This window comes from Anas platyrhynchos, chromosome 5 (assembly GCF_047663525.1).
Source record: "Anas platyrhynchos isolate ZD024472 breed Pekin duck chromosome 5, IASCAAS_PekinDuck_T2T, whole genome shotgun sequence".
In the NCBI taxonomy this organism is placed as follows: Eukaryota; Metazoa; Chordata; class Aves; order Anseriformes; family Anatidae; genus Anas; species Anas platyrhynchos.
The window spans coordinates 4,240,503-4,267,006 of record NC_092591.1 but is presented as its reverse complement, the minus strand read 5'-3'; the positions used below and the strand labels follow the sequence as shown (position 1 = coordinate 4,267,006).

Below are 26,504 nucleotides of genomic sequence, written 5' to 3'. Positions count from 1 at the left end.
TGAAGATCTCCAAGGAGAGAGACTCCACAACTTCTCTGGGTGACCTGTGCCAGTGCTCGATCACCCTCACTGTGAAAAAGTTTTTCCTGATGTCCAGAGGGAATCTTGTTTGTTCCAAACTGTGCCCATTGCATCTTGTCCTGGCACTGGGCACTGCTGAAAAGAGCCTGATTTCATCCTCTTTGCACCCTCCTTTCAAGTATTTAAAGACTGAGATTCCCCTGAGCCTTCTCTTCTCCAGGCTGGACAGTCCCAGCTCTCTTCTCCTCCTAGGAGACACACTCTACATCTTTGTGGACCTTACCTGGACTCTCTCCAGTATGCCCATGTCTCTTGCACTGGGAAGCCCTAAACTGGATGCAGTTCTCCAGGTGCAGCCTCACCAGTGCACAGCAGAGGGGAAGGATTGCCTCCCCCAGCCTGCTGGCAATTCCTTCCCTAATGCAGCCTCATAATACACCCCAAGATTACCACTATATGTATTGTGTCTTGCTAAATCATTTTATACCTCTGCTACTGACTTTAAACTAAAGAAATGAAACCTGGATCTCGTGTATGTTAGCATAACCATTCTGTCAGCTGCATGAGAACATTCCATACTTAGTGTTGGTTGGAGGTTTAGTTTGCTTCTGTATTTAAAGCAAAAGTACCTAAATGCACAATGCTTAAGTTGTTATCTAACTTCAGTAAACATTTTTTTGTAAATCTTGGTAAGTCTTGTGAATTAACCTTGGACTTCTCTGGGATTTCCAATAGATTGAAGATGTGAATAAAAAGTTTGATAATCTGAAGATGCTTCAAGACAATGGGTGGCAACCACTTGATGTCCCAAGCGAAGAAATTGTCAAGGTATGAATAGAGCCTAAAGCATGTCTCCTAAAGCATCAGGATGCAAGTGTGTTGAGGTCTTTAAAATAATTTGTGAGCTACTGCAATAATGAGTACGCTTCTTAAATGCAAGTTCCTTCTAAAGCCTTATTCATCTGTCATCTTTATTTGAACATTAGCATCAACATCTATTCAGTAAAATTCCTCTCGAGGTGCACCCTTTTTTCCTTATCTCCTGTATGCACTTACAGTTGGTGTTTGATATTAGTTGCCTCTTTTGGATGGTAAGATTAAAACTAAGAATTAATGACTTGAAGTCATTGGACTCTTTGCTAGTAAGTCTTACTAGGAAGAATTTGGAACAGAAATTACCTTTCAGATATAAAACTTCCTCTGAGCCACTGGTGTTGGCACTGACTTAACTGATAAAGCTGCTACGGAGGAATTTGGCAGTGCCTCACAGTTTTAAGCACTGAGTGCTGAATTTTATCTGTGTCTTTAAAACAAGATCATGGGTGGTGTTAAACTACTAATTCTCCAAACATAAAGGGATCTGACGCTATCCAAATTAAGTTATTGATTATTGCAAAATCAACTTTAAGCTATTTTATTGACTTTGGTTTAAAATCTGTACCTGTTTCTAATTGAAGATCAAGAATCATATTCACATCGTGTAAACTCTGTACAGTTCCTTGAGACTGCTCAACTAATCATAAAAAAAGATATGGTGGTCGATAAGAAACTCCAGATGCATGAAATCGGAGGAAATGTGGTCTGTGTGAACTGACTATAAATGTCAGAACCATACAGATGATGCAAGACAAAACTTGAGAAATTGAGTGCCAGGAGAGACTCCTCTGGTTGACAAGTGTCTGCCTTGCGGTTACTTTATATTCCTGCCACTAGGAGTCCCTGTATCCCACTGTTCTCAAAAACATTAACTAGAAAGGCTAAAAAAAAGTTGTAAGAAAGTTACAAGACGTATTTCTGAACTGCAGGCTTGGCATGAAAAATACTTTAAATTATCATCAAAACCTGACATTAACCCCCGAATGGCACTCAGTGATATTCTGGAGATGAACGGAGATTTTGTGTCCTGCAATGCTGTTGCCTGCTGCTGTCTGTGTGGCTGGCAGCTATGTAGGTGTTCACATGCAGTTACCTCTGTCTTAAGCTTCCAAATGAGACCTTGACTTTCAATTTCAGAAAAAGACTGTTCCAAATGGGGTGTCCAAACCAAAGCTGGGAGCAGCTGGAAGAACTGCTGCCAGAAACAGACTTGCTGCTGTAAAAGCAGCTATGAGGGACAAAATGAGGAATGATGGAGCTGCTGATTGTACACATCAGAATAAGCTACCAGAGGTAGAAAAAGTGGTTTTTGAAGCAGGATTTTTCAGAATTGAAAGCCCTGTGAAAAACTTTCCAGGTAAGTGGAACATAATCGTGATTTCTGTGACCTGAAAAAAAATTAAGAGATTTGAATCAAGCTCACTAGGAAGGAATTATGGTACTTATACTGGATACAGTTCCTGTGCTGGGCACAATTCATATTTCAACTAATGGTTAGTTACATCAGGAAACCAAAGTAAACTGTTCTATATGATTGTACTGTTTTAAGCAATTATGGCAACATGGAATCCCTGCTTAGACTCAGAGGTAAAAGCGGGCGGTTCATGGTGTTTTTTCTTTTTGGATGTTTAGCAATGGAGTCTTAATCTGAGCTTCAGACTTAGCTGACAACTCATTCAAAGTCAGTGCAGACTGATGTCCTTTATTTGAAAGATGTGAATTGGAATTTTTATGTAGTAAATCTTTCACTACTGTCTTCAGAGCTGAAATACAATATATCTGTGATCAGTATTCATGTTCAACAAAGTTGTAATATATTCCCGTCTGCTATAAAAGCAGTCTAACACTTTTCTTGAGCAGACAATCCAAATACAACCTTATTTTCAGCATCTATCTTACTTAAATCTGTGAAGCTAGTATTTTCAGTAAGCCTTGATTCTTTCAGAGCTGTTCTGCTTCTCCCATATTTATGGTTCATAAGATGACTGGATTTCCCACTTTAGGTAGATTTTCTCTTCACAAGATTAGCGGTCTTTTAGTATGTTTCCTGTTACTAGAGGAGTCCTGAAAAGCTTTGAGCAACTCTGTTTGAACAATTAAAGAATTATATAAACATCAACTATGAATCTGTCTTTTTAATTCTATCAGAATTACCTAATGTGGAATATTGAAATTAATGACAAAGTCTTTCACCATATGTACTTCTTAATAAGAACAGCAAATCTTGTTATTCCAGGTTTTGTGAAGGGATGGTAATTACCAAATTGATTAGTTGGAGTGAAGGTAGCTTTAACTTACAGACCTGCTCTCGTCACCATTTTCAACTTCTGCTTGCAGCGTATATAAGATCATAATATAACATTTTAGAACAACAATTAAGCATAAAAACTAGTGTGCTCCTGGCTAGAATCTTAGCAGTTCCATCTTTTGGAAACTGCAGGGGTAATGAAACATGAAATGCTCTTTTTCAGACTTGCTTTCAAAGAAACCTCATAGATCTTCCCAGCATGCTTCTGAAAATCTGGCGACTCCAAGATCATCCAGCAGAACTTCTCAGAGCAATTCTTCTCTTCTTTGTAACCCTGAGGATACAACTGCAAAACAAACAACACCAGCACTCAAAGGCTTCCACCCAGCACAGAATTTGAATATGCACCAATTTACCACTGGAAAAACTCTCCCTAGTGGTTGTCTTGAACAAAGGTAGACATGTTAGGGCAGCTTTAACTTTGTATAAGTAATTTTCTAGTTTTAATTGGAAAAATGAATACTAAATGCTCATTAAGTGTTACCTTCACAACACCTTCATCCCTACCAAATTGGAAGTCCTTGTGTCTTTTCCTTCCCTCAAGCAAATGTGAAGAGCTTTTGTCCAAATGTAATTTCATTGCTGGGGCAGAAGTTTTATTTTGTGCCTAGAAAGTCTTATATAGCTGGCTAGCGCCAAACCAGTGAGCATAATTGCAGAACTAATTTTAAGATCAGTTGGGAAAGTAAAAAAAATCTTTGTTTTCATTCTTCTCAATCATTTTCATTCTTGTTTTTCTTTCAGCGTTTCCCTAGATGCAGAAGAACCCATTCCTGTTGCTGGCACAGTGGAGGAATCTAAGGTAAGTCATGCATCGTTCATGTCTGTGCTTTAAACAGTTCTCCACTATTAGCCAAAAAAATAATAATACTCATGTGTAAAGTGGTGCACATCTTAAAGTTTGATTATTAATGATCCACATGTGTGAGGAGCTGCATGTTGCAATCAGTACTGCAAATTACTGCCTCCTGTCAGCAGCGGAGGCATAACATGATGCTTCAAGGCTGTCTGCTGTGCCAGCTCGAGTTACCTGAGAAGACCGACTGAGAGGAAACCCCCCTGGAGCTTCTCTGAGGACAGTTGGCTTCTGTGTTCAAAGCTTGTGCATTAGTTTCTCTGTTGTCCTGAGCTGAACTCCTGTCAGAAAATATCCTTCCCCTCAGGATAAGGGTGGCTTGCTGGTTTAATAGTCCTTTTTTAGTGGCTTTGGACACTTGGATGTCTGATCAAATATTCATCAAGATGTCTTTTGCATTCTTCAGACTGGTGCTTTTTCCTTCTCAGTGTAGACATCAGCAGGATCTGCTGCTGCTTTTGTATCTGGGTTCCCAGACTAGAAGTAACAGTATTAGTTAGCTCTCTGTCTTCATGTTGCCATAACAATTAGGCTGTTTCACTGTTTAAAGGTATAGCAAGAGCATTGTTAGCAATACAATTATCAGTGCAGAAGTGGATGACCCGAGATGCTTGCAGACTCCTTTTTTGAGTGGGAAAAAAAAAATCTTTAAACTGGAATGCAGCCCACATAATTTAGGCAATACTGGGCTACTCAGTGCAGGCCAGTGCTTTGGAGAGTTGGTCATTCTTCAGTACCACTCTTTGGAAATGTAGGATCTTAATTTTTATTTGATCTGTTGTTATAAATTGCTCAGTCCCAAAATAGGATTATAATCAAGGTTTACAATTTATTAAAAGAATAGAGGTAAGCAAACAGCGCTGGGTGCGTCGGGAGTCTCCGCTCCACCGAGACGCACACCAGTTACATCCAGTAGCTGATTTTTATGCTCCTAGGCTAATATATATTCATTACTACTTCTGAAAATAACTGGGTTGTTATAATTAGCTTCCGGGATCCAAACCCTTCTACTGGAGCATGCGCATCAGTCTCTGGGGGTCTTTCCTGCTGAAGGCTCCTAATCTTCCTCTCAGTTTTTTTTCTTGTCCTTCCCCTTTGTACTCCTTGGCAGCATGTCAAAAGCTTACACAGTGTCCCCTGCAAGTTTTGTCTTCTAGCAGTCCTTCAGCTTCTTTCTTTCTTCTCCTTAATCTCCTGGCCACCTGGCCAGATATCAGGGGCTTGCTTAGTGTCCCATTCAGAAGCCTTAACAGTTACTAGTTGTTAGCAATTGTTCTGAAACCCCCAGACATCAGAGACTTCAAAGAAAGAGCATACAAACACAAATAGCTCTATTGACACTTCACATGTTGTTAAAACATTCCTCACAGGCCATTCACAGGAACACTCCAGTCACACCTGTAGCAGTGCTAAATCAACCACAAAGAAGGCAAAAAGGCTGTAACTGTTAGGAATAAGAGTTCGGAATAACAAAAGCAAATAGGCTCATGGATTTGAGGAATATTTCTGAAGATTTGATAATTTGACTATAATGAGGGGGAGACTGGGACGCTGGGAGGAAAGGGAAGAAACCACATCTGTGGAAGAATTAAATTGCCAGTGCAGGACCCAGAGACAGATGGAACTGCTCTCTAGTGACACAAATTGTTAAAATATTCCTTTGCAAGGTACGAGAACTATATACATTAACCATTCTGTTTTTCTTAGACTTGTGGTTATACAAGGGTATGTAAGACAGAAGGTCACATTCATCATACCATGCGGCCCTAGCACTGTTCCATACTGACATGAATCAGATGAACATATATCACATGTACATGACTACAGCAGGCTTTATTCACACATATGCATCATGTACATATGCATCTGCATTTGTTTTTAAATCTTGCTTACAAATTTGCTCCTACCCCTTTTACTTCATCTTTTCCATGTCACCTGAGAAATTGCTTGTTAGTGATGCCACTGTGTAGGGAAACAATCTTTCACAATCAGTACTTCTGATAGTGTTTTTCTTCAGGTAAAGTCTCATTAGGGAACATCCTCAGAATGCTTTTGGCACTTTAAGTTCAAAATCTTTTTCTCATGTGGAAGAACTTCCTTCATGCCCTCTTTCAGATGATATCAACTTTATGCGGGTGTTTGGGAAATAGTCCACGTGAAATATATCAGTGTTAAGCTGTTACCTTTGTTCTGCCTTTCTTTTGTACAGTGACTGGAATTCACACCCCACTCTCTCTCCTGATTTGTCTATAAAATCTATAGGTTAGAAGCATGGATTTGACTTAACACAGATGTGCTGGTTTCTGTAAGCTCACATCCCTTAAATATCCTGGCTACTTTTTACCTTTGTGCTTTCTGCACCAAAAGCTGACAAACTGCCTTTTACAGCAGACAAAACAGAAAATAAAGCTTCCCAGTGTCATTGGAACTGCCTTACGTCCTACTAATTTCACTAAGGCTTTCTTTTTGGCTCCCTGGGAAGCAAATATAGCTGACATCTTAGACTCTCAGGGATTAGGAACAGTTAATTCATGTTTTTCAGGTGCTGGAAAATTCTAACAGTGAGTTAAAAGTAATGGATGGCATGGAAGAGATGGAACTGTCAGCTCCAGAGCAACAGGGACAAGATATCGTCATGGGCAGCCCAGAGAAGGAGGGTACCTGCACAGAGACTAACTTAGCTCAGCATGGAGAACCAAAAATGCATCAGACAGGTGCGTATCTTAGTGCTGCTTAGTGTAGTCAATGTGGTCATGTTTAATCTCAAGTTTTGATGGTCTAAATATTATTCTTTGCAAGCACTGTCATTGTAGCTTGGTTAATCTAGGCATGCTCATAGCAAAACCTACATTGGCTAGTATGACTTATTCGTGCTTTGCATGTGAGCAAACAGTTCCCTGGTTTTTATTTGTAGTTTCCCCGTGATAAGTGAAGCAGAAAGCTGATATAAAAGGCTTGCAGTAAAAGCAAGTGCAGACCACTTAGTTTTTCCTTCAGTAAACACAGAAAAACAAACTTTTTTCAGCTTTCAGTATCAGACTAACCTTAAGAATATTTTTTTTCAGATGTTTTGTGTCGTGATTTGATATCTGTCGACAGAAGCCCCTTTGATACGGTAAGCTGACCCTTAAGGTTATTTGACTACAAAAATCTGCCTGTTGCAATACTGTTAACCTTTGCTACAGAATCAGTTACTACATGGAATAAATTAAACCCTGGAAAATGATGTTATCGAGTCAGATCATGCAACTTATTCTAATAAATTCAGGCCACAGTTCCTGAATTGCTGTACTGGCTCGCACTCATTCCTTATTGCATGTGTTGAGTGTAGGATGAATTGAGACATTTGTCATGGAAAGAATGATCTGATTTCATTAGATTGATCATATGAATTTCTTGTGGATTTCCTTGTAAATATTTACTAATATAATGAACTGCCTGGCCTTTTCCTTCCAATTCCTTGCTGGAGTTCTCAACACTTATTCTATACCTTTTCTACAGCTTTATCTTACACAGCCAGAAGTAAAATTCACAGGGAAAAGCATTTGTACAAAACCTTCTAAATTGTTAAAAGAACTTGGCTGTACAGCTTCCTTGGTTTTGCATGGAAAAAATTCTCTCTAAAACATAGCTTACTGCTTTAAGTAATGAGTGTCTTCAAAATGTGGACCACCTATTCACTACTTATGTTATGTCTGGAAATAAACTTGCAGAATTCCTTACTTCTTACACTGGTACTCACAGTGGTAAATTACCTTTTCAAAGCAATAGCCGCAGTTCAAAATACCACCTAAAAGCAAGCACATTGCAGTATTTTTACGTCTACTAAATTGCTGTAGTTTTCAGGAAGGGTTTCAGATCTTCTTGGCAGATCTGTGCTTCACGTGTTCTGAACCTGTGATGTGTCTGCAGTATTGACTGAGATGCAAGAGAACCGTGTGCTTCTTCTGCCTTATCAAAAGCAATTTCTGCTCATTTTTGTACTTTGATTGTGTGGCCTTTCAAGCAGGCAGGCACCTGACAGAAGTAAGCAGTTGCCTGTCAGTAATTACCGTTGGTCTGCTGCTCTCACAGATGCCATTAGGGAGAAGAATTTACTGTTAGCTTATCTTGTGTGTTCTTGCAGTGCTGGTTTGTAAAGCAGGTAGGTAACTGTGGCTTGGGTGCTTACTTCACACTGATTTCTCTCGCAGCCGATGCTGGATGGTGAGCTGCTCTTCACGCCAGTCAAGAACAAAGCCCAGAAGTTTGCAGCAGCTGAAACGTTCAGTGACCTGATTGTATTTTCTCCTCTTCCTCCCTCTGGGGAAAAATGAGTGACTTGAGATGCAAAATGTGTAAGTTGCATAGAAGAAAAATCAGAGGATGTTTAGAATAGGCTGCAACCCATGAACTGTGTTTTGTGATATCAGTAGTATTTTATAATGGAACTTGTTAAAGTATTTCGTAACTGTGTTATGGCGCAGTCATTGAACTATAAATATTGCTGTATAATACTAGAGGTGTTTGCTGGTTATTCCTGCTGTATCCAGTGATCACATATGCTGACTCCGACCTGAAATACTTCTATTTTTGTATAATTTCATGTATTTCCTGCCTACTTCACATTATCAAACTGTTCATCTCTAAGCTTTTGTCTTGACCTTTGTTACCTCATGAGTTCTTTCTACAGGAGATGGGATAAGGTTTGTCTAACAGATGCTTACGAGAGCAGCTGCACCTCTGCCCTGTTTGTGATGTGAGGGCACCTCTGAGGGGGAGACTCAACCTGTTACCCACCCCAAAGCACTGTTTTGTATTCAGTCAGTGTTATGAGGGTACTATTGCACCCTTTGGCTCCAGTATTCTGCGCCAACTGTGCTTAATCAGCAGTTGGGACAAGGCTTGATTCATATTATTCTTTCCTGTGGAATTCTTCCTGGTGTTTAACAATCACTTGCTTTGTGACAGTAGAAATTAGAACAAGCATTTCAGGGTCAGATAGCATCTTTTCCTTGCGGTGTGTCAAGTAGGCATTGATTTTTTTAGATACTCAGCAGAGAGCTGCGTCCTTAAGTACCTTCAAGCTAAACCCCATTCTCTCACCCCTTTTTCATGTAGAAGGTCTTTTAACCTTTCTTTGAACATCTGGCCTCCTAACATCAGCCTCTCACATCTAGTTCCTTATGCATTCTCTTACCTGAACTGATGTATTTGTGCACAAGGAGCGTGCCAGTTACTGCTATGCAAATATAAAGTGTGTTTATATATATATGAGTACCTCATGTTCTTATATTTTTAAGAAGTACCTGACTGGGCTTCTTCTTGCAATGATGACCTCAGCATAGTACACACATTCTTCCACTGACCTCTATTTTAAACTAAGCAAATGTAATACAAATCCCTCAGTAGAAAGCATTGCCTTTACAGCTGGGGCTTCTCGTTGGACTGAAGTTTTAACCCAGAAGATGTGTGCTGGTTGCACTGAAATAAATAGAGGAAGCCAAATTGATGTGGTGTTACTGTGCTAGAATGAACTTCCTTCAATACTAACTTCTGTTTTTACAGACAACTACAAAACGATGGCTCTTCCTGACTTGCCTGCTCTGTTCAGTGCTCAGCACTGTGCAATGAGTAGTGGTAACGAGGGATTTTTGGCATCTGACATATATGCTTAAGCCAATGTTAGTGTCCTGGCCTAGGCGCTTGCATCTGCTGGAAGTCTGAACGCTGTTGTAACTCGGTACCTCCAAGGATAAACAAAGAGACTGTTATAAAAGGGTATGAGGCATCGAAGAGATCCTTGAAGACTTCAGTAGTGGCTCTTGCATTGTTCTTGTTTTGCAGAAAGACTAGAGAATGACTCACAGCAAAGGGAACACACTTTATTACCAGCCTGACTCATGGCGTGAACTTGCCAATAAAATTCCTCCCCACCCTGAAACTGGTCTTGACTGACTGAGAAGTGAAGAGTTGAGAGAAGCAAAAGTCTCATGACCGGTGTGATGCAGTACAGAACGCAAGTACTGCGTGCGTCTCCCTTGAGACAGAAATGTGACCAGGAGGTGCTGATTTGGGCCGCCCTCAGCAGCAGCTAGTTGTGATGGCTTCCTTTTTGATGCCAGTGAGAAGAAGATGAAGAGAAGGAAGATGAAAAGGAAGGGGGATGACTGTTCTAGCCACAGTTTAGGGGAGAGATTTTGCTCCCTTCAGGCTTATCTCTGGACCTCCTGAAATACCTTGTTCTGGGCAGATCAGAGGCTCTTGAGTTTTCTGTGTTTTTCCAGTGGTGCCTGGCAGGCAGCCTCACTGGAGTGACACTGCTGTGACTCATGCACAGCCCCCTCACAGCTTCATCTTGCAATCCCTGCCCTTGTGGTTCCCCTGGGGAAAGAACTGAAGTCCTTTGCTATGCATCTTTAATTCCTTTAGTGAGGAAGGAATAACTGCTCCACCTGGCAGAGGAATGGAGGCGAAGATAAGATGGGGTTGAAGATTGATTGCTGCCCTAATTCATAGAACTGCTGCCTGTATGTTACAGGCAGCTTTCCTACATACTTCTCTCCTTACGAATCACAAATGGCTCACAGTCATTATCCTCTGGCAAAGAGATTCAATCACTACAGCAGAAATTCAGCTACTTCCACCTTTGAGCTTGGTGGAGGATATTGTCTTTTAGTTTCTTAGCCAAAAACTAATTTTACTTGTGAAAGTATTTTATTGCCTCAAAATATTTGTGTACAGCACCAACCTTACGCCCTGTTATAACCTTATAATGAGTGCTAAGTTTGTGATAAAACTACACCTTCATTATATCATGGTAGTCAGCACGCTGGTGAGAGTGATGTCCCCGTTGATGCACAGCTGGGTGATCTCATTCAGCCGCTTCTCACGGAAGTTGTACTGCATCAAGTGAGCGTCATTGACTGCTATCTTGAAGTGATCCCCCTCGCAGAGAATCTGGAGCTGAAATACAAAAGGCCAAATCAGCAACAAAAATCATCATTGGATTTGTCCTAGAAGGAAGTTCTAAGTCCTAATTTTAGCAGGATAGCAGTGACTGAGGGCTGATACCAGCTGAGCCCAGTCTGGTGACACTCAGCTTGCCAAAACACCACTGACCTTTGCCTTCCTAAAGCCCTGCCCTACTCTTCCTCTTTGGTGTTTTAGCTCACGGTGTCTGTCTCATGACTATGACAGTGTTCTCAAGCAGCAGTATCCTACATTTCGTGCAGTGAGAGCCGAGTTCACTCGTTTTGCAGGAGAAACAGCTTGTGGAGAGAGTTTGGCTGCTATAAAGAATGCCTTACAGAAACCTGCCCTGTGATTGCTGCAGAATGCCAACATAAACAGGGAGGATGTCATAAGAAATAGGAATGAGTTACACCACGGGCACCTGGACCAGCAGGAAGGGGTAAGAAATGTAGGAAAGGTGCCATGAGATCTGCTGCCCTGTGCAGCTGGAGAGGCACACTGGTCATACCCCTGCTCATACCAGTTTACTCATAAGCAGCAGCCTCTGGGACCTGATTTCTTGTGCAAAATCATCAAGGCCCTTACAGGGAGTCTCGTTACACAGTCCTGATAAAGGCCTCCCAGCACGATGTGGGTGCTGTTGCACATTAAGACTGAATTATTTTATTTTTTTTTTGTTACCTTGAAAGGCATTCCAGGCTCAAAGGGAAATCTAGGAGCTGATCTATCCTCCTTTCCCCAGTTGTTATGGAACTTTGAATTGCAGACAATGACTCTTCTGTTATCTTCCTTGAAACGGGGATTGAAGTGGAAGGCAACGTCTTCCCCCCTCTTGAAATCCAGTGAAAATCTGCAAAGACAATAACGGATTAGCTGCTTTTCTACAAAATCCTGGAGCTCTGTTACAGGACTTGCCAAAAGCAGCAGCAAATAAGCATAAAAAAAAACAACCTACAGACCCCATTAGGCCATGAGAGGGTGTTTCTTTAACACAATTATTTTGTGTAAGGTTTGATTTTACACAATGCAGGTGTTGTTCAGGAACAGAAAGTGAATTCCAGCCCCCCGCTCCATCCTACAGCACCCTAACCCTGTGGAAACCCCGCGCCCAGGGTGCTGGACGCCCCCAGTACCTGTCGGGGTTTGGCTTCACCGTCCCCGTGATGGTTATGAGCAGCCGAGGCATGAGTCCTGCAGGCAGGGGTAGCTCGAAGGGGATTTTCTGGGAGAGAAGAAGGACTCAGTGTGAGCAGAACAGCACATCAATGAGTACCAGAATGCTTGTGCTCAGGCAGGGGCTGGGTTTTGGTGCTCCAACACACCAGGACAGCCCAGCGGCACTGTGACTGCGCACGCAGCCTCCCAGAGCCACCCTCCTGGGGTCGCACAGCCCCACATCCCTCCTGTGGCCAAGTAAAATCAGGCAGAGGACAGAGAAACCCTCGAGATATGATGGAGCTGTTACCATTGGAGGAGCCATCCCTGGTACCGCCGGTGTTCCTATGGCATGTGGCCCCGGTGCTCCAGGATAGTGCCCTGGTGGTCCAGGATGTGGCCCTGGTTGTCCAGGATGCGGCCCTGGTGGTCCTTGATGTGGCCCTGGTGCTCCAGGATAGTGCCCCGGTGCGCCAGGATATGGCCCTGGAGCCCCAGGATATGACCCTGGAGCCCCAGGATATGCCCCTGGTGCTCCAGGATATGCCCCTGGAGCCCCAGGATATGCCCCTGGAGCCCCAGGATATGCCCCTGGAGCCCCAGGATACGGCCCGGGTGCCGGTTGGTTCCCCCAGGCAGGGGAGGGCCAGCCATGGGGCATGGGGGCGTTGGGGTTGGGGTTGGGGTTGTTGCTGGTGGCCAAGGCGTCAGCGAGCTGCGGACAGAGGGGAAAGGAAGAGGAGGGTGAGGTGGGGCAGGCAGAGTCAGGTGGAGCCCCCCCAGGTCCCAATCCCACCAGAAGTCCCCCCTTTAGTGCAATGGAACAACACCGTGTCCCACAATTTTTAAAGACATCGATACTTACAGAGAAGCCGTCTGCCATAGCCCTAAAATGAAAAAAACAAAGGATGTTTAGGTCTTTTTTTTTTTTTTTTTGATGTACACAGCCTGAAAAACGGAGGTCTGGGAGGAGAGTTCCAGCTCACAGTACTGGGAAGTGCGTCCTCCTACCGACCTGCCAGGCTGAGCAGACAGCTCGGGCACCTCAGCACGAAACCTGGTCTAGGACATGCGGGAGAAATGAGGGCCACCACCCAACCAAAAACAGCTCAAACCAACCCAAACCAACCACCCTCCGGCCACCAGCAGCAGTGGATGTCAGTGCTGCACCACCATCGACCCCACAACAACGCTGCCGGCACCAGCTGGAGGTGGGGAGCCCAGCCCGGGGTCCTGCTTCGGCTCGGCCCCGGGGGGGTCTCGGCTCCTTGCAGCCTCCCCCCGGATTTCACTCTCTGCCCACGGGGAAGCGCCGTGCTCGTGGCAAACCACAGAAGCACCACACCCTCCGAGCACCACACGCAAAGGAGGGCAGAGCTCTGCATGTGACCGACCAGAACGTGCCAGATCTGCTGCATTCACAGGGCCGGAAGATTTATTCCAACCTCAAAACACTTCATAAAAAATAAATCAAGCACGGGGAGCTGCTTTCTGCCTCCAGCACAACCCCTCTGCGGCCAGCCCTTCGCTGCCCCCGGCTCTTCCCTGCACCCACAGCCCTTTTGGGATGACAGAGGCAGAGGCATTACTCATTTCCCCGTCCCCGTGGCGTGATGCTGGAGGGGATTTCAACACAGGGAAAACTCTAAGACAAGTCTCTGGGGGGGCAGAGCAGGGAACAGCAGCCACAAAAGCAGCAGGAGCCCAGCCTGCAGCCGGCCTGGGATGCAGGGAGGAGGGCAGGGGGGTCACCTTCCCCCCGAGCACCCCGCTGTCCCCATGTCACCCAAGGGGGTGACAGTGCTGGTGGCAACGCCAGGCCAGCCGGTAAAAGCCCCTTTACAAATTGTTTTGAGTTTTGTGTTCACAGCCACAGCGGCTCGGAGCTGAGCTCCTCCTTGTCAAAGAGCGCATTCATAAACAGGGAAAAAAATAAAAAAGGAAGGAAAAAAAAAGGAAAATTCCAAATTGAAAGCAGAGGAGCGACGCTCCCTTTGGAAGAAACATCCAGTTGCACAAGGGGCAGCGCAGACCTGGCTTTAGGATCAGCCGCAGAGCACGAGCTCTGAGGGGCACCAGTGAACCCAAAGCGCCCCAAACCTGCGTGATTCGGGGCCAACCTCGCAGCCAGCACCCAGCAGCAGATGTTTGCGCTGCCCGTACCTTGCGGCTTTTATTTGCCATCTCTTTTTTTTCCAGCCTTTTTGGCTTCCTGCTTTGTGGGGTGAAGGCTCTGCCATCGGCTCTGCCCAGCGCAGGAGGAAAACCCTCACAGCTGTCCCTTCCCTGCCTCTCCAACCTCAATATTCACCCACCTCCAAGCCTGTGGGGCTGAAGCAGGGCCACACCAGCCCCTCTTACAGCCCCGTAACACCCGTCCCTATAAAACCTCTCCTGGCAGCGGGGGATTTCGTCTGCTCCCGGCCGCTGCCTCCTTTCGAGGCTCAGCCTTCGGCCACGCATCGCCTTGGGCCTCGGCGTTGGGAAGCCATTTGGGAACGGGCTTCATTTTTTTATTATTATTATTTTTTAGGGGATTTTAAGGGGGATGAAGGGGAAGCAACACCCAGCGAGGGACGAAGCCACAGCCCCCACACACCCCTTACCCTGCTGGGACGCGAGGCCTCAGCACCCCGCAGCCCCCGCAGCCCCCTTACCTGTCAGCAGCGGGACCGGCCGCTGTCTGTCGGTCTGTCTGTCCGTCTGTCAGCCGCTCTATTTGTCGGTCTGTCTGTCCGTCCTGCCTCCCCTACACCCTGCCCGGCCCAGCCCCAGTCCCAGCCCCGCTTGGGGCGGGGCGGCTGCGACGAGCCCGGCCCCGGGGCGGCCTCGTCCCGTTGAGAAAACGCAGGGGAGCCTCCAAAAACCCTCCCTGCTGGGCTTGTGGGCTTGGGGTCTGCCTCCAGCCCCCGTGTTTCCACCACTTTTTAACCCTTTTTTAAAGTTTTTGACCTCCTGTCTCTCTCAGGAGGCCTCAGCTGGGTGGCGAGGCGCCAGGACCTGTGGCGTGAGGCCGGCCTTGATGGCCTGAGGCTGGCCACCAGCAACACCACTCGTAAAGAACCCAAATTTGTGTTCCCAAAAGCACCTTACTGCTGCCCTGCCAACCCCAAAACCCCTCAGTGCCCTGACACCATCCGGCTGTTCACCCTCACGATGGCTGAACACGGAGCCTGAGGCCTCTGCTTTGCCTCAGGACGGCCACGGAAAGGGCGCTGCCGGCAGCAGCCACAATTTCCCCACACAAGGTATTTTTTTCTGCAGGCTAAGGCTGACACATCTCCTGTTTGCTCTGACTGGTTTTGTGGTGACACGAAGAAATGCTGGGGCTCTGCTCCGCTGTACGGTGCTGTTGGTGCCATTACAGACCTAGAAATAACTCCGTAAGGCAGCAGCTCAACTAAACAGCTGAGCTAATGCTGCTGCTGACGCTGAAAAACAAGGGAATAATCGGTCGAGTTTGATTTTTAATGAATTTTAGTATCACTCTTCTGCATTTCATCTCCGCTTATCCAGACTACTGGGCTCTGAAAGAGGGCGGCCTCCTCGCTCCTCTAGGGCTGTCCTCTCTCTTTGGGGGTCCTCCTCTTTCCTCCAAGGTCCCAAAAGCCCAGATTTTAGCATCCTTCGGCTCCAAATAATGCTCGTAACGGGGATTCAGACCAAAGCTGCATGTGCACAAAGGGGCTGATGAGAGCTGCCCAGGGGCACGTTGGCGTTTACTGTCACAGCACCCAAAGCTCGATGCAGTAAATACACGTTTGGTATCTTTGGGGATGTTTTTGGCCAAAGACACCTTGAGAGGATGTAAACCAGTGAAGGATCCCTGCTACACTGCAGGAATATCCTCAGCTGAGATATCCCACAGGTGAGAGAGGCAATCAGGGCTTTCCACAGCAGCACCTCAGCTCCTCACACAAGTGTCTGACCCAGCCTGCCTGAGCACACCATAATCGAGTGCTGCAGACCTCCAGAGCCAGCTCAGGAGGTTATGGTGACATGCATGGGGGATTTTTAGGCAGGTACCAGTGATTTTTGTCTTCCTTGATGAGGCTGTACTATTAACCAGTTACTTTGCTGTATTTTGTTTCTCTTTCTATCCTAAGATTTACCCCTGCATCTTTGGCAAGAGATATTCTCATGAAAAACCTATTTTGCTGTTTTCAGGATTTTGCTCCAAAGCTCCAAACATTTACAAAAGAGGCTTGCCTGTTTTTCCAAGTTCCACTGCATAAACTTTACAGCCTCCAGTTACACAACAGTCACAGAGCGTTACAAAAACATTTAACCAGGAATGAAAACAAGATCCAAAATCTGAGCTTTGGTTAGTTTCTTTATTTCTCTAAACCAGGGAGTGCAGAAGAGGAGTGAACATCCCTGCAGCGTGGCTGGGCTGGGCTCGGAAAGCCCTTTGCACGCAGCTGTATTAAATGCCTGCACTTTGCTTTGCCCCGCTTCACCCGCGTCATCGCCCTGCTACGTGCACCGTCAGACACGTAGGTGTGGCGACTGTCAATTTAAAGTTTTGTCTCTCAGAAAAGAAAAAAAAAAAGAGTATCTGGTTTTATTGGCACAGATGGAAGCAAATGGCAGCGCAGGAACGTGGCAGCTCTGTCAGATGCCAGTCACCGATCACATCACGCCCTTGCAGCGCTCAAATGTGTCGTGATGTGCTGCCTGGCCACCTGATCTGGCTGCTTTTCCAACGGGGATGAAAGCCTCATTCCTTTCTCAGATATAGGCATATATCCTCACAAGGGTCCTGCTTGCTTTGGAGACTGTGTAACACACAAGCCCAATTTGGCAGAGCAGCCTGTTGACAGACAACAAAAAGCCCAAGGAACAGAGATGGAGGACCCGGGCAGACGGCTCGACCGATCAGATCACGCTGTTTCTTAGCAATATGCCCTCTGACTTGCCCTTCATGGAGGTCAAAAACAGTCCTTGAGCACGATTTGCTTTCCCCAGTTTAAAATTTCCCCGGTTTAAAATGCCCAGCATTTATCTGATAGCAAGGCAATGCCGAGGTGTATTTTATGGCGACCCAGAAGTGAGGCGAGAGGTAAGCTAATGAGCTAAATTCCACCAAGTGCTTAGGTTCAGCCCAGCACTTGAACTAACTCACCCCACCTCTCCTCACTCCGGCTTCCCAAGACACTCTGGCACCACCACGCCATAAGGCATTATAAATTATTAAACGTTTCCCTCCAGGAGCAACTTTGAGAAGCTGCTCTGCGATAGTTTCAAAGTGCTGCAGTCTATTAAATTCTTTTTATCGAAGGGATTGCTTGCAATGGCCTTATAGCAATGTTTACCCAGTGACTAGCGTTGGGTTAATTAACTACACCCCACCACCACCCTGGGCAGCCCGTTCTGGTGCTTGACCACCCTCTCTATGAAGAAATCCAGTCTAAACCTCCTCTGGCACAACCTGAGGCTGCTTTCTCACATCCCATCACCTGAGAAAAGAGAGTGACACCCCCCCCCAACACAGCCTCCTTTCAGGTGGCTGTAGAGAGTGAGGAGGCCTCCCCTCAGCCTCCTTTTCTCCATTAAAAAATAATAAATCTCAGATTTACGCCTGTGGAGAGACAACCATGAGGTGACGAGGATAGAAACTAGGCCAGAGGGGCCACCGGCTCTGTCCCTACATGCAGTATTTGGGCTGCAGATCTGCTTCTGAGGCTGTGCTCAGAGCAAAACCGAGCGGCCCCACTCGGCCACAACCTCCTCCTCCTCCCCACACAACCTCTCCAGACGGGGACAGGAGGTGCAGTAAAATCAGCTCCGGTCACAGGAACAGGACCAAGGTTCTCAGTGAGTGCCACCAACGCCTCCCAGGAGCTGCACCTCCCTGAGATGCCACTTCATCCCTGCATGCCAGGCGATCTCCACCTCTCCCAGCAATAAACAAGGTCATCACAGCTGAAGCACCTGACGGCCTTCACTCCGTGCCTGCCTGGCTTGTGAAATCTCCTCCCAGCACTCCTGAGATCAGCAGGGAATCGAAGGGCCCCACTCCTTCCCCAAGGGTGCATCAGAAACCCCTCCACATGCACCCCCTTTTTGGGGCAAGGTGTAGGGGGGGCTCATTCAGGAGCTTAATGACTCAAATCCCACCAAGCATCACCTTGCTCTAGGGAAAACCTCAGTGCAGAAGAACCTTAAAAACCCGAACCTGACACTGGAGAAAGCAGAAGGAGCCGATGAGGCTGTCGCTATCAGCAGAACCAGCTGTGCTGAGCACTCGTCTCCCTCAGGCACTTGTCTTCTGCTGCTGCTGCTGCTTAGCAGAAGAAGGGGACGTTGGTTTTACCAAGCAGAAGTTTTTAAAAGAATAAGGACATCTGAGAAAGGACAGGAAGGTCTAGTGCCTTGTTCGTGCTGTGCTTCTGCCTTGTTCGTGGTTCCCTGGTGATGAGGATTTTAAGCTAAATTTGAAATAGGACGAAGGCAAAAGCTCCAAGGGTGCATTTAAAGGGTGCTGGGCAAAGAGCTGGTGTCCACAGGCTCCGTGTGGGCAGGAGGTTTGGGAGAACACGGATGTCAGCCGCCCTCCCTCAAGCAAAAAATAAAAGTAAGAGAGGAACGCCAGCACGCGAGTAATTATAGTAACTGGAGCCATTAGCTTGTAACCAAAATTTGGGCTTTATTAGCAGCTAATTAGCACTCAGGGCTTGGGCTTAATGAGCACTGCTTAATGAGAGCATCCAAAACCTCTCACAAGGCACAAGCAGAGAGCCTGTGAGCTTCGGGGCAGGGTTTGGTGGGAGAAGCCGACCGAGTGCAGGCAGCTGTAAGGTAATTTTGGCACAGCGACGGCCGGGGAGGCCAAATCGTCTCCTACCTCCAGCCAGGGCCAGGCGGTGCTCCACGGGTCAGGAGGGTCCCGAGCAGATGGGAATAGCAGGATGGGCCACGCAGAATGGGAAAAAGTGTTAAAAGCATTACGAGGATGTTATGGAAGGGGCTACTTTCACATGGTGACGTGTAGCTGTGATGGAGAAAAGCCCCGCTACCTTCCCTTCCTGACTAAACAGCCCTTCAGCGAATGCACCATTAATTAATCATTGTGCACCTGAGAGGACACACAAGAAGCAGACGAGGCCCTAGGTGATTAGCTCCATAATTAATTAGATGCTTAGGGATGACGTCCCATTATACTTTTCCGTTTAAATGTGAGTCCTTCACTTGGAGCACGGCCCTGCAGAGGGCTGGCACCAACCTCACATGCACGAGCACGTCAGGGCTCACTCTTCTTGTCCTGTAGCTGTTATTCTTACAGCTTATCCTTTTATTGGTTTATATGGTTTGAAGCTTTTACACTACTTGCAGTAGTGTAAAATTACAATACCTTTTGTGGGTTACCTTTCCAGTTTCATTTTATTTTCAAGATAGAATGTTTTATCTTTTTGAGTTTTTTCCCAAAGAAATTAATTCTAGACATGTGTAGGAGCAGTTTTATATTTTATGCATACAAGGGATTGAAGGGATTGAATACTTCATCACAATTCATAGTGGTTCTCCAAATTACATTTTATTAAGAAAAGTTCTTTTATTAAGAAAAGGTTACACATCAACAAGTTCATATAACAAGTGTGGGGTGTTGCAGAATCTCGTCCGCAGCTGATGGCCCCATCTGCTCCTCTGTAGGACTGTCCTGTAGGATGTTGCTGCGTCTCCAGCAGTGCATCAAGGAGAGGCGGCCAGGAGCGTGGTGTCATGGGCTCGTGTCCATGTCCAGCGCTGAGGCTACCAGAGAAGCAAAAGCACTAACAGGAGAACCCCTGTGTGTTGTGCCACCCCCCTCCTGGGCCCACCGTGTCACCAGCCCCACCGTGATGTGGCCATGACATCAGTGGGGCTGATGCCAGCAGCACAATATGGGAAGGGGCTGGGTGTTGACCTTCCGTAGCAATTGGCCATGGAGTCCAGGGATCTCTCCTGTCGAATGTTTCTGTGTCATGGGCTCGTGTCCATGTCCAGCGCTGAGGCTAGGCAACAAGAGAACCACCCATGTGTAATACCAGGCCTCTCCTGGGCCCACCCTGTCCCCAGCCCCACTGAGATGTGGCCGTGACACCAGTGGGGCTGGTGCCAGCGGCACAATATGGGAAGGGACTGGGAGTTGACCTTCCTTATCATGTGGCCATGGAGTCCAGGGATCTCTCCTGTCAAATGCTGACATGTCAGGGGCTCACGTCCATGTCGAGCGCTGAGACTAGCAGAGAAGCAAGTACAGAGAACAAGAGAACCGCCATGTCTAACACCAGGCCTCTCCTGGGCCCACCATGTCCCCAGCCCCGCTGTGATGTGATGTGGCCTGACATCACCAGGGCCTGTGCCAGCAGCACGATGAGGGAAGATTGGGAGGTGACCTTCCTCAGCATGTGGCCATGGAGTCCAGGGATCTCTCCTGTCGAATGTTGTCGTGTCACGGGCTCGTGTCCATGTCCAGCGGTGAGGCTAGCAGAGAAACAAGTACGGGCAACAAGGACATCAGTGGGGTTGGTGCCAGCAGCACAATATGGGAAGGGGCTGGGTGTTGACCTTCCGTAGCAATTGGCCATGGAGTCCAGGGATCTCTCCTGTCGAATGTTTCTGTGTCATGGGCTCGTGTCCATGTCCAGCGCTGAGGCTAGGCAACAAGAGAACCACCCATGTGTAATACCAGGCCTCTCCTGGGCCCACCCTGTCCCCAGCCCCACTGAGATGTGGCCGTGACACCAGTGGGGCTGGTGCCAGCGGCACAATATGGGAAGGGACTGGGAGTTGACCTTCCTTATCATGTGGCCATGGAGTCCAGGGATCTCTCCTGTCAAATGCTGACATGTCAGGGGCTCACGTCCATGTCGAGCGCTGAGACTAGCAGAGAAGCAAGTACAGAGAACAAGAGAACCGCCATGTCTAACACCAGGCCTCTCCTGGGCCCACCATGTCCCCAGCCCCGCTGTGATGTGATGTGGCCTGACATCACCAGGGCCTGTGCCAGCAGCACGATGAGGGAAGATTGGGAGGTGACCTTCCTCAGCATGTGGCCATGGAGTCCAGGGATCTCTCCTGTCGAATGTTGTCGTGTCACGGGCTCGTGTCCATGTCCAGCGGTGAGGCTAGCAGAGAAACAAGTACGGGCAACAAGGACATCAGTGGGGTTGGTGCCAGTGGCACAATATGGGAAGGGACGGGGTGTTGACCTTCCTTAGCAAGTGGCCATGGAGTCCAGGGATCTGTCCTGTCGAATGTTTCCGTGTCATGGGCTCCTGTCCATGTCCAGCGCTGAGGCTAGGCAACAAGAGAACCGCCCATGTGTAATACCAGGCCTCTCCTGGGCCCACTGTGTCCCCAGCCCCACTGTGATGTGGCCACAGCATTAGTGGGGCTGGTGCCAGCAGCACAATATGGGAAGGGGCTGGGAGTTGACCTTCCTTAGCAAGTGGCCATGGAGTCCAGGGATCTCTCCTGTCGAATGCTGACGTGTCATGGGCTCGTGTTCGTGTCCAGCGCTGAGGCTAGCAGAGAAACAAATATGGGCAACAAGACATTAGTGGGGTTGGTGCCAGTGGCACAATATGGGAAGGGACGGGGAGTTGACCTTCATTAGCAAGTGGCCATGGAGTCCAGGGATCTCTCCTGCCGAATGTTGACACGTCTCCAGTGGAGTGCTGGAAGAAGGCTGTAGCCATGGTCTTGCTCTGTCGTTTTCCAGGATTCTATCTGTAATAATAAATAATAATAAAAAAAAAAACCAGGAAAACAGGTGGAGGGGAGCGGCCGCCCTTCATTGCCCTGGAGGGCCTCTCCTCTCCCTCCTCAGCCCCAACTCATCTGGCTGCTCCTCTGCTGGACTGGCCGGCCTGGCCTGCTGCGGCCCTTTTATAGCTGCTCCCCCTGTGACACGGCCACCGCCAACATTCTGTCCCCTGTGACATGGCCATGGCATCACCAGGACCTGCCCACTGAGCAGAAGAAGCGGTTAAATAAAATAAAGTAAAATAAAGTAAAATAAAGTAAAATAAAAGTATAACAACAACCAACAGCCACTTGTAATTCTGGGGAGGGAAATTCAGCAGCTGTAAGATCGGTTTGAAGATCAGCAGCTCAGCAAAGGTTACAAGAGCATCAAATCCTGCAGGTGCTGCCTACCCACTGCCACATTTTAAAGATTTGTGTGGTACTTGCTGCTGAGATTTGGGGGCTTGAAGGCTCAATTGAAGCAGAAAAATGTTTGCTGTCTGGAGGTGATACTTCACACTTAGGGTATGAAAGATGTCCAGTGCCCAACCCTGTGTCCGCAAGTGCCTGACAGTGCTGAGGGTGTCTCAGCCAGAGCTGTAGACTTGCGTCTTTCTCTTATGTGAACCAAAGAGTTTGCCAGTGGCTGTCCTGTGCTGCACACTCGAGTGGGACTCAAGAACAAAACCCGTAAATGATCTTCCATCTGCTTGATTCAGTGCAGACTGTTACCTCCTCTATAGAGGATGGCAAGAAGATAGCAAGAGGCAGCAGGCACAAAGCGAAACCCGGGGGGGTTTCCTCTGAACATCAGGAAACGTTTTGGTGCTGTTTGGGGCTGCCCAGAGAGGTGGCTCCATCTCTGTCCTTGGACGTCTTCAAAAGCCGGCTGGGCATGGTCATGGGCACCCAGCTCTGGTGGCCCTGCTTGAGCAGGGGTTGGCCTCCAGCCTCAGCCGGTCTGGGATTCTGCAATTTGGGGAAATATCCTAGAGACTCAAAATGCAGCAAAGATGCAGTAAATCCCTAGTGAGAATGTATGGATGCTGCCTTCAAAGAAATGTAGCCGAATCACCAATATGTTGACCTAAGTAGAAAACGTAATTACCTTTTGTTTCCCTGATGTAAAATTCTGTCGTGTTACAAGCAGTGTATAGCTACGTTTCTCAGATGTTTAAGTACATATTGCAACATTTCTTCTTATGTACTGTGTCTTCAGAGTCAATCCCAAACTCTTATTTTTCCTCTGACTTCTACTGCTGGGTTTTGTGTTGTTTTTTCTTAGAGGCGAGGGGGGCTATAGCACTTCTTTGTAAAGTAAGAAGCGATGTGACTCGCTTTGGTCTCTGACAGCATTTGTCGCTCTGTTAAAAGGAGAGCAGGCTTCAAATGCAATTCGGAAATTTCACCAGTATTCTCTTTGGGGAAAAGAAACATCCGTGCAACTCCAGCCACTGGATGCTTTGCTGTGCATCACTAATTTGCCCATTTCGTTTATGTTCGAAGAGTTTGAAGGACTTGTGCATGCTTATGGCAATGTCGAGCGGTGTTTTTTGGTGTACAATGAAGTTACTGGCCATTCCAAGGGCTTTTAAAGGGGAAAAAAATAAAAAGCATTGTGTAAGTAATTGTACTAGGACATCTGATTTATGGCAAAGAATTCTGTGCTGCTGTTAGGTTCAGGATAGCCAGGAATGTTGTGTGCTTTTTGGCTCTTACAAAAGTGAGAATTGTGTAGTGAGGAGGGAAGCACTGTTTATGCTTGTTTCTGGACAACTGGGACTCCAAATTTGGGTGTAGGATAAGAAAATATGGTCAGCACAGTTTTCAGGCTGTGGTTTCAGACAAGTTTCTTGCACTGAGCAGTATTGTTGCTGCCGACTTGCTTCTTTTGCCTTTGGACCTTTCTAACTGGGCTCCTTATTTTTCCATCCTGTTGGTGAGTATCCACTGGGAGAGGTCAGGAGAGGCAAACTGGGAATGGAGAAAACTTCCTGCTCTGTCTTCAAGAGATGGAGGGAGAGTTGATTTTACCCTGTTTGGATGCGTTAAGGTGGCCAACCTCCTCATGGCAAAGCTCGAGTGCTCAGGGAGGTTGTGGTGTGTGGGCACTGGGCTGTGCTTGGCACGGCTATGGGGTGCTAGGTGAGAGGTTGGACTCGATGCTCTTGAGGTCTCTTCCAACCTAGAAATTCTGTGATTCTGTGATACTGAAGATGAATGAACGAGGAGCTCTTTGTGCTCGACGTGCCAACGCCAGTAACTTGTGGTGTCACTGTGAGGACCAAGTTGCTCTCCAAGCATGAAATGAGTCCTGTAGCAATTTCTGTCGATAGACACCCACAGAAGCCACCACCCACTCCCCGGCTTTGAACTCCACACTAACTCCTCCTGGCCAGCATGGGGCCTCTGAAGGAAGGCTCTTTGTGCTAACAGTGCTGAGTAACCAGGGGAGAAATCCCCACCGTGATCCCAAATGCCTATGCAGATGCTCGCAGGGGAAAAGCCTCCCCCTGGCTTGCTGCCATCAAAAACCCTGAGATCCTGATGCTTTTCTTGGCCATGCCCTGTGCTCACTCAAGCGTGCAGCCCGCTAATTCAGCCTTATAGAAAGCTAATCCAGCCTAAACAGCAGAAAAGAATAATGCTGGGTTGTAGGGATGGGTTCAATCAGTCCAAATGCCACCAAAACCGGGGCGTGACTCTTGTCTCGTTGGGTGTAGCCACAGAAGAACAAGGAGGCAGCAGAAGGGGTCACAGCTCTGGGCCCCACAGCTAGCCCAGCCCAGGGGGCTTCCCCTCTCCCAAGAAGGACTTGGGGGTGCTGGTGGGCAAAATTATCCCCCTCTGCTCTTGGGAGACCCCACCTGGAGCCCTGCACCCTGCTCTGGGCACAAGAAGGACACAGAGATATTAGAGCAAGACCAGAGGAGGCCCCGAGGATGCTCAGAGGCTGCAGCCCCTCTGCTGTGGGGACAGGCTGAAGGAGCTGGGGGGGTTTGGCCTGGGGAAGGGGAGGCTCCGGGGAGACCTCACGGGGCCTAAAGGGGCTGCAGGACAGCTGGGGGGGGACTCTGTGTCAGGGGGGTGGTGACAGGGCAAGGAGGTAGTTTTAGGTTAAAGAATTTCTTCTTTATATGGGAAGGGTGAGGCTGGAGAAGCAGTGGATGTCCCACCCCTGGAAGTGTTCAGAAAGGCAGGTGCAATGCCAAATAGGCTGAAGAGTTCACTTTAAAATAACTTTATTACAACAGTTTGTGGCTTTTACCTCATGAAATAAGAAGAGATGGGGACGGGAAGAGCTTTGCTGCACTTCTTTTGCTCCTGAGCACAGAAACTCGTTCTTGTGTAAAACCTCACCCTAAACATGGTTAAAGTTTAAATCTTTTGTACAGTGCACGTCTTCGCCCTGTAGAAATCAAATCAAATCCAGTTTAATACGAGTCTGTGGAAAGATGTAGAATTGTATTGCCATCTCACAACCCAACCCAACGACCAGCACTGCGTGAAGGCACAGCTAAACCCAGGACCTGCCCCAGCACAATCCAACCCAGCAGCTCCACCGTGCCCAGGGCACTCCCAAGCGCTGCTGTCACCCACTGAACCCTTGCGTTTTGTTTTGTTTTGTTTTTCCGTTTTTATCAAGTTATTGTGCGTCCAATGCCAAAATAATAAACCCCAGGTACAGCCTGGTGTCAGGGAGGACGAGCCACGCAGGTGACCCAGGAGGGCTCCCAAACAGCAGCACTGCCCTCTGCTGCTTGCAGAGGAGCCAAAACCAGCCCCGAGCTCCTTCACCCGCTGTATTTGGCTTTTATTTGACCATTTAGAGCAGGCCTGTAGGAAGAGAGAGGTTTTTTGTGTGGTGTCACCCCGCAGCCACTCTTTTTTAGCAACGCCTTACTTGGCCAAGTGCTGCAGACCAACAGGAGAGCAACAAGAGGATGAGGAGGATGGAGTTGTGCTGCACTGCCCACGGGACAGCACTCAGCATCCCGAGCAGGTGAACGGGGACAGCATCGAGGCTGAAACAAAACCACGACAGCAGAAAGTGGAAGCTGCTGAGCTGCCTCTGGTACAAAGCTTTCAAGATGAGCAACGCTGACACAGTTTCCTTCAGGGGCACCAGCAAGCTTCAGTTTGGCACGGCACGACACGGCGCCGGGACATCAAAGCATCAATTCCTCCTACTTCTAAGCAAACTTAAAATAGGATATTCCACTTGTACTGCGCTGGAGGGCACTGCCCTGTAACCGGAGAAAATGCAGGCAAATCAGAAGGTGGAGGATTCAAACCCGCTCTGAACAATTTCTGTTGTACTCTGTAAAGCTTTCCATATAATGCAAATCAGGCATTTGTCCTTGTCCTTGTGAAAAGGCATCTTGAAACGCTGTTTTACTTCTTGTTATCTGTTAACAGCTCTGTAAGATGCAGTATCCTGACAGATCACCCCTTATCACGTACTGCGTTCCTATAGGGAAGCCATAAATCCACCACAGAGCCACACCGCATGAATTAGCCAGAGTAGACCCAAATTCGCAGTCATTGGTCACCGTTGCATTTAAGGATAAATCCCATGTTTGCTTTTAATCAGACATGGAA

General features: G+C 47.3%; 2 protein-coding genes across 7 annotated transcripts in view; one reads left to right on the top strand and one right to left on the bottom strand.

Moving 5' to 3' along the window:
• DLGAP5 (DLG associated protein 5) overlaps positions 1–14,037 on the top strand; it is a 28,781-nt gene extending 14,744 nt beyond the window's left edge. For 5 of the 6 annotated variants that reach the window (XM_027458527.3, XM_027458528.3, XM_072038102.1 and 2 more), the window contains exons 13-19: positions 757–849; positions 2,035–2,254; positions 3,369–3,600; positions 3,950–4,007; positions 6,604–6,775; positions 7,127–7,176; positions 8,255–8,557. In XM_027458527.3, coding sequence (XP_027314328.3) covers positions 757–849; positions 2,035–2,254; positions 3,369–3,600; positions 3,950–4,007; positions 6,604–6,775; positions 7,127–7,176; positions 8,255–8,377 — 948 coding nt within the window. In that variant the 3' untranslated portion in view covers positions 8,378–8,557. Of the gene's footprint in view, positions 1–756; positions 850–2,034; positions 2,255–3,368; positions 3,601–3,949; positions 4,008–6,603; positions 6,776–7,126; positions 7,177–8,254; positions 8,558–13,117 lie in introns of those variants that run through there. The other variant, XM_072038101.1, reaches the window with a different exon arrangement.
• LGALS3 (galectin 3) lies at positions 10,736–14,965 on the bottom strand. The gene is made up of 6 exons (XM_038180228.2): positions 14,828–14,965; positions 13,036–13,057; positions 12,481–12,885; positions 12,149–12,237; positions 11,697–11,865; positions 10,736–11,006 (listed from the first exon to the last, which is right to left on the bottom strand). Exons 2-6 carry the CDS (start codon positions 13,051–13,053, stop codon positions 10,851–10,853), a joined length of 837 nt encoding a protein of 278 aa, XP_038036156.2. The 5' UTR covers positions 13,054–13,057; positions 14,828–14,965; the 3' UTR covers positions 10,736–10,850.
• Between the last annotated feature and the right edge of the window lie 11,539 nt (positions 14,966–26,504).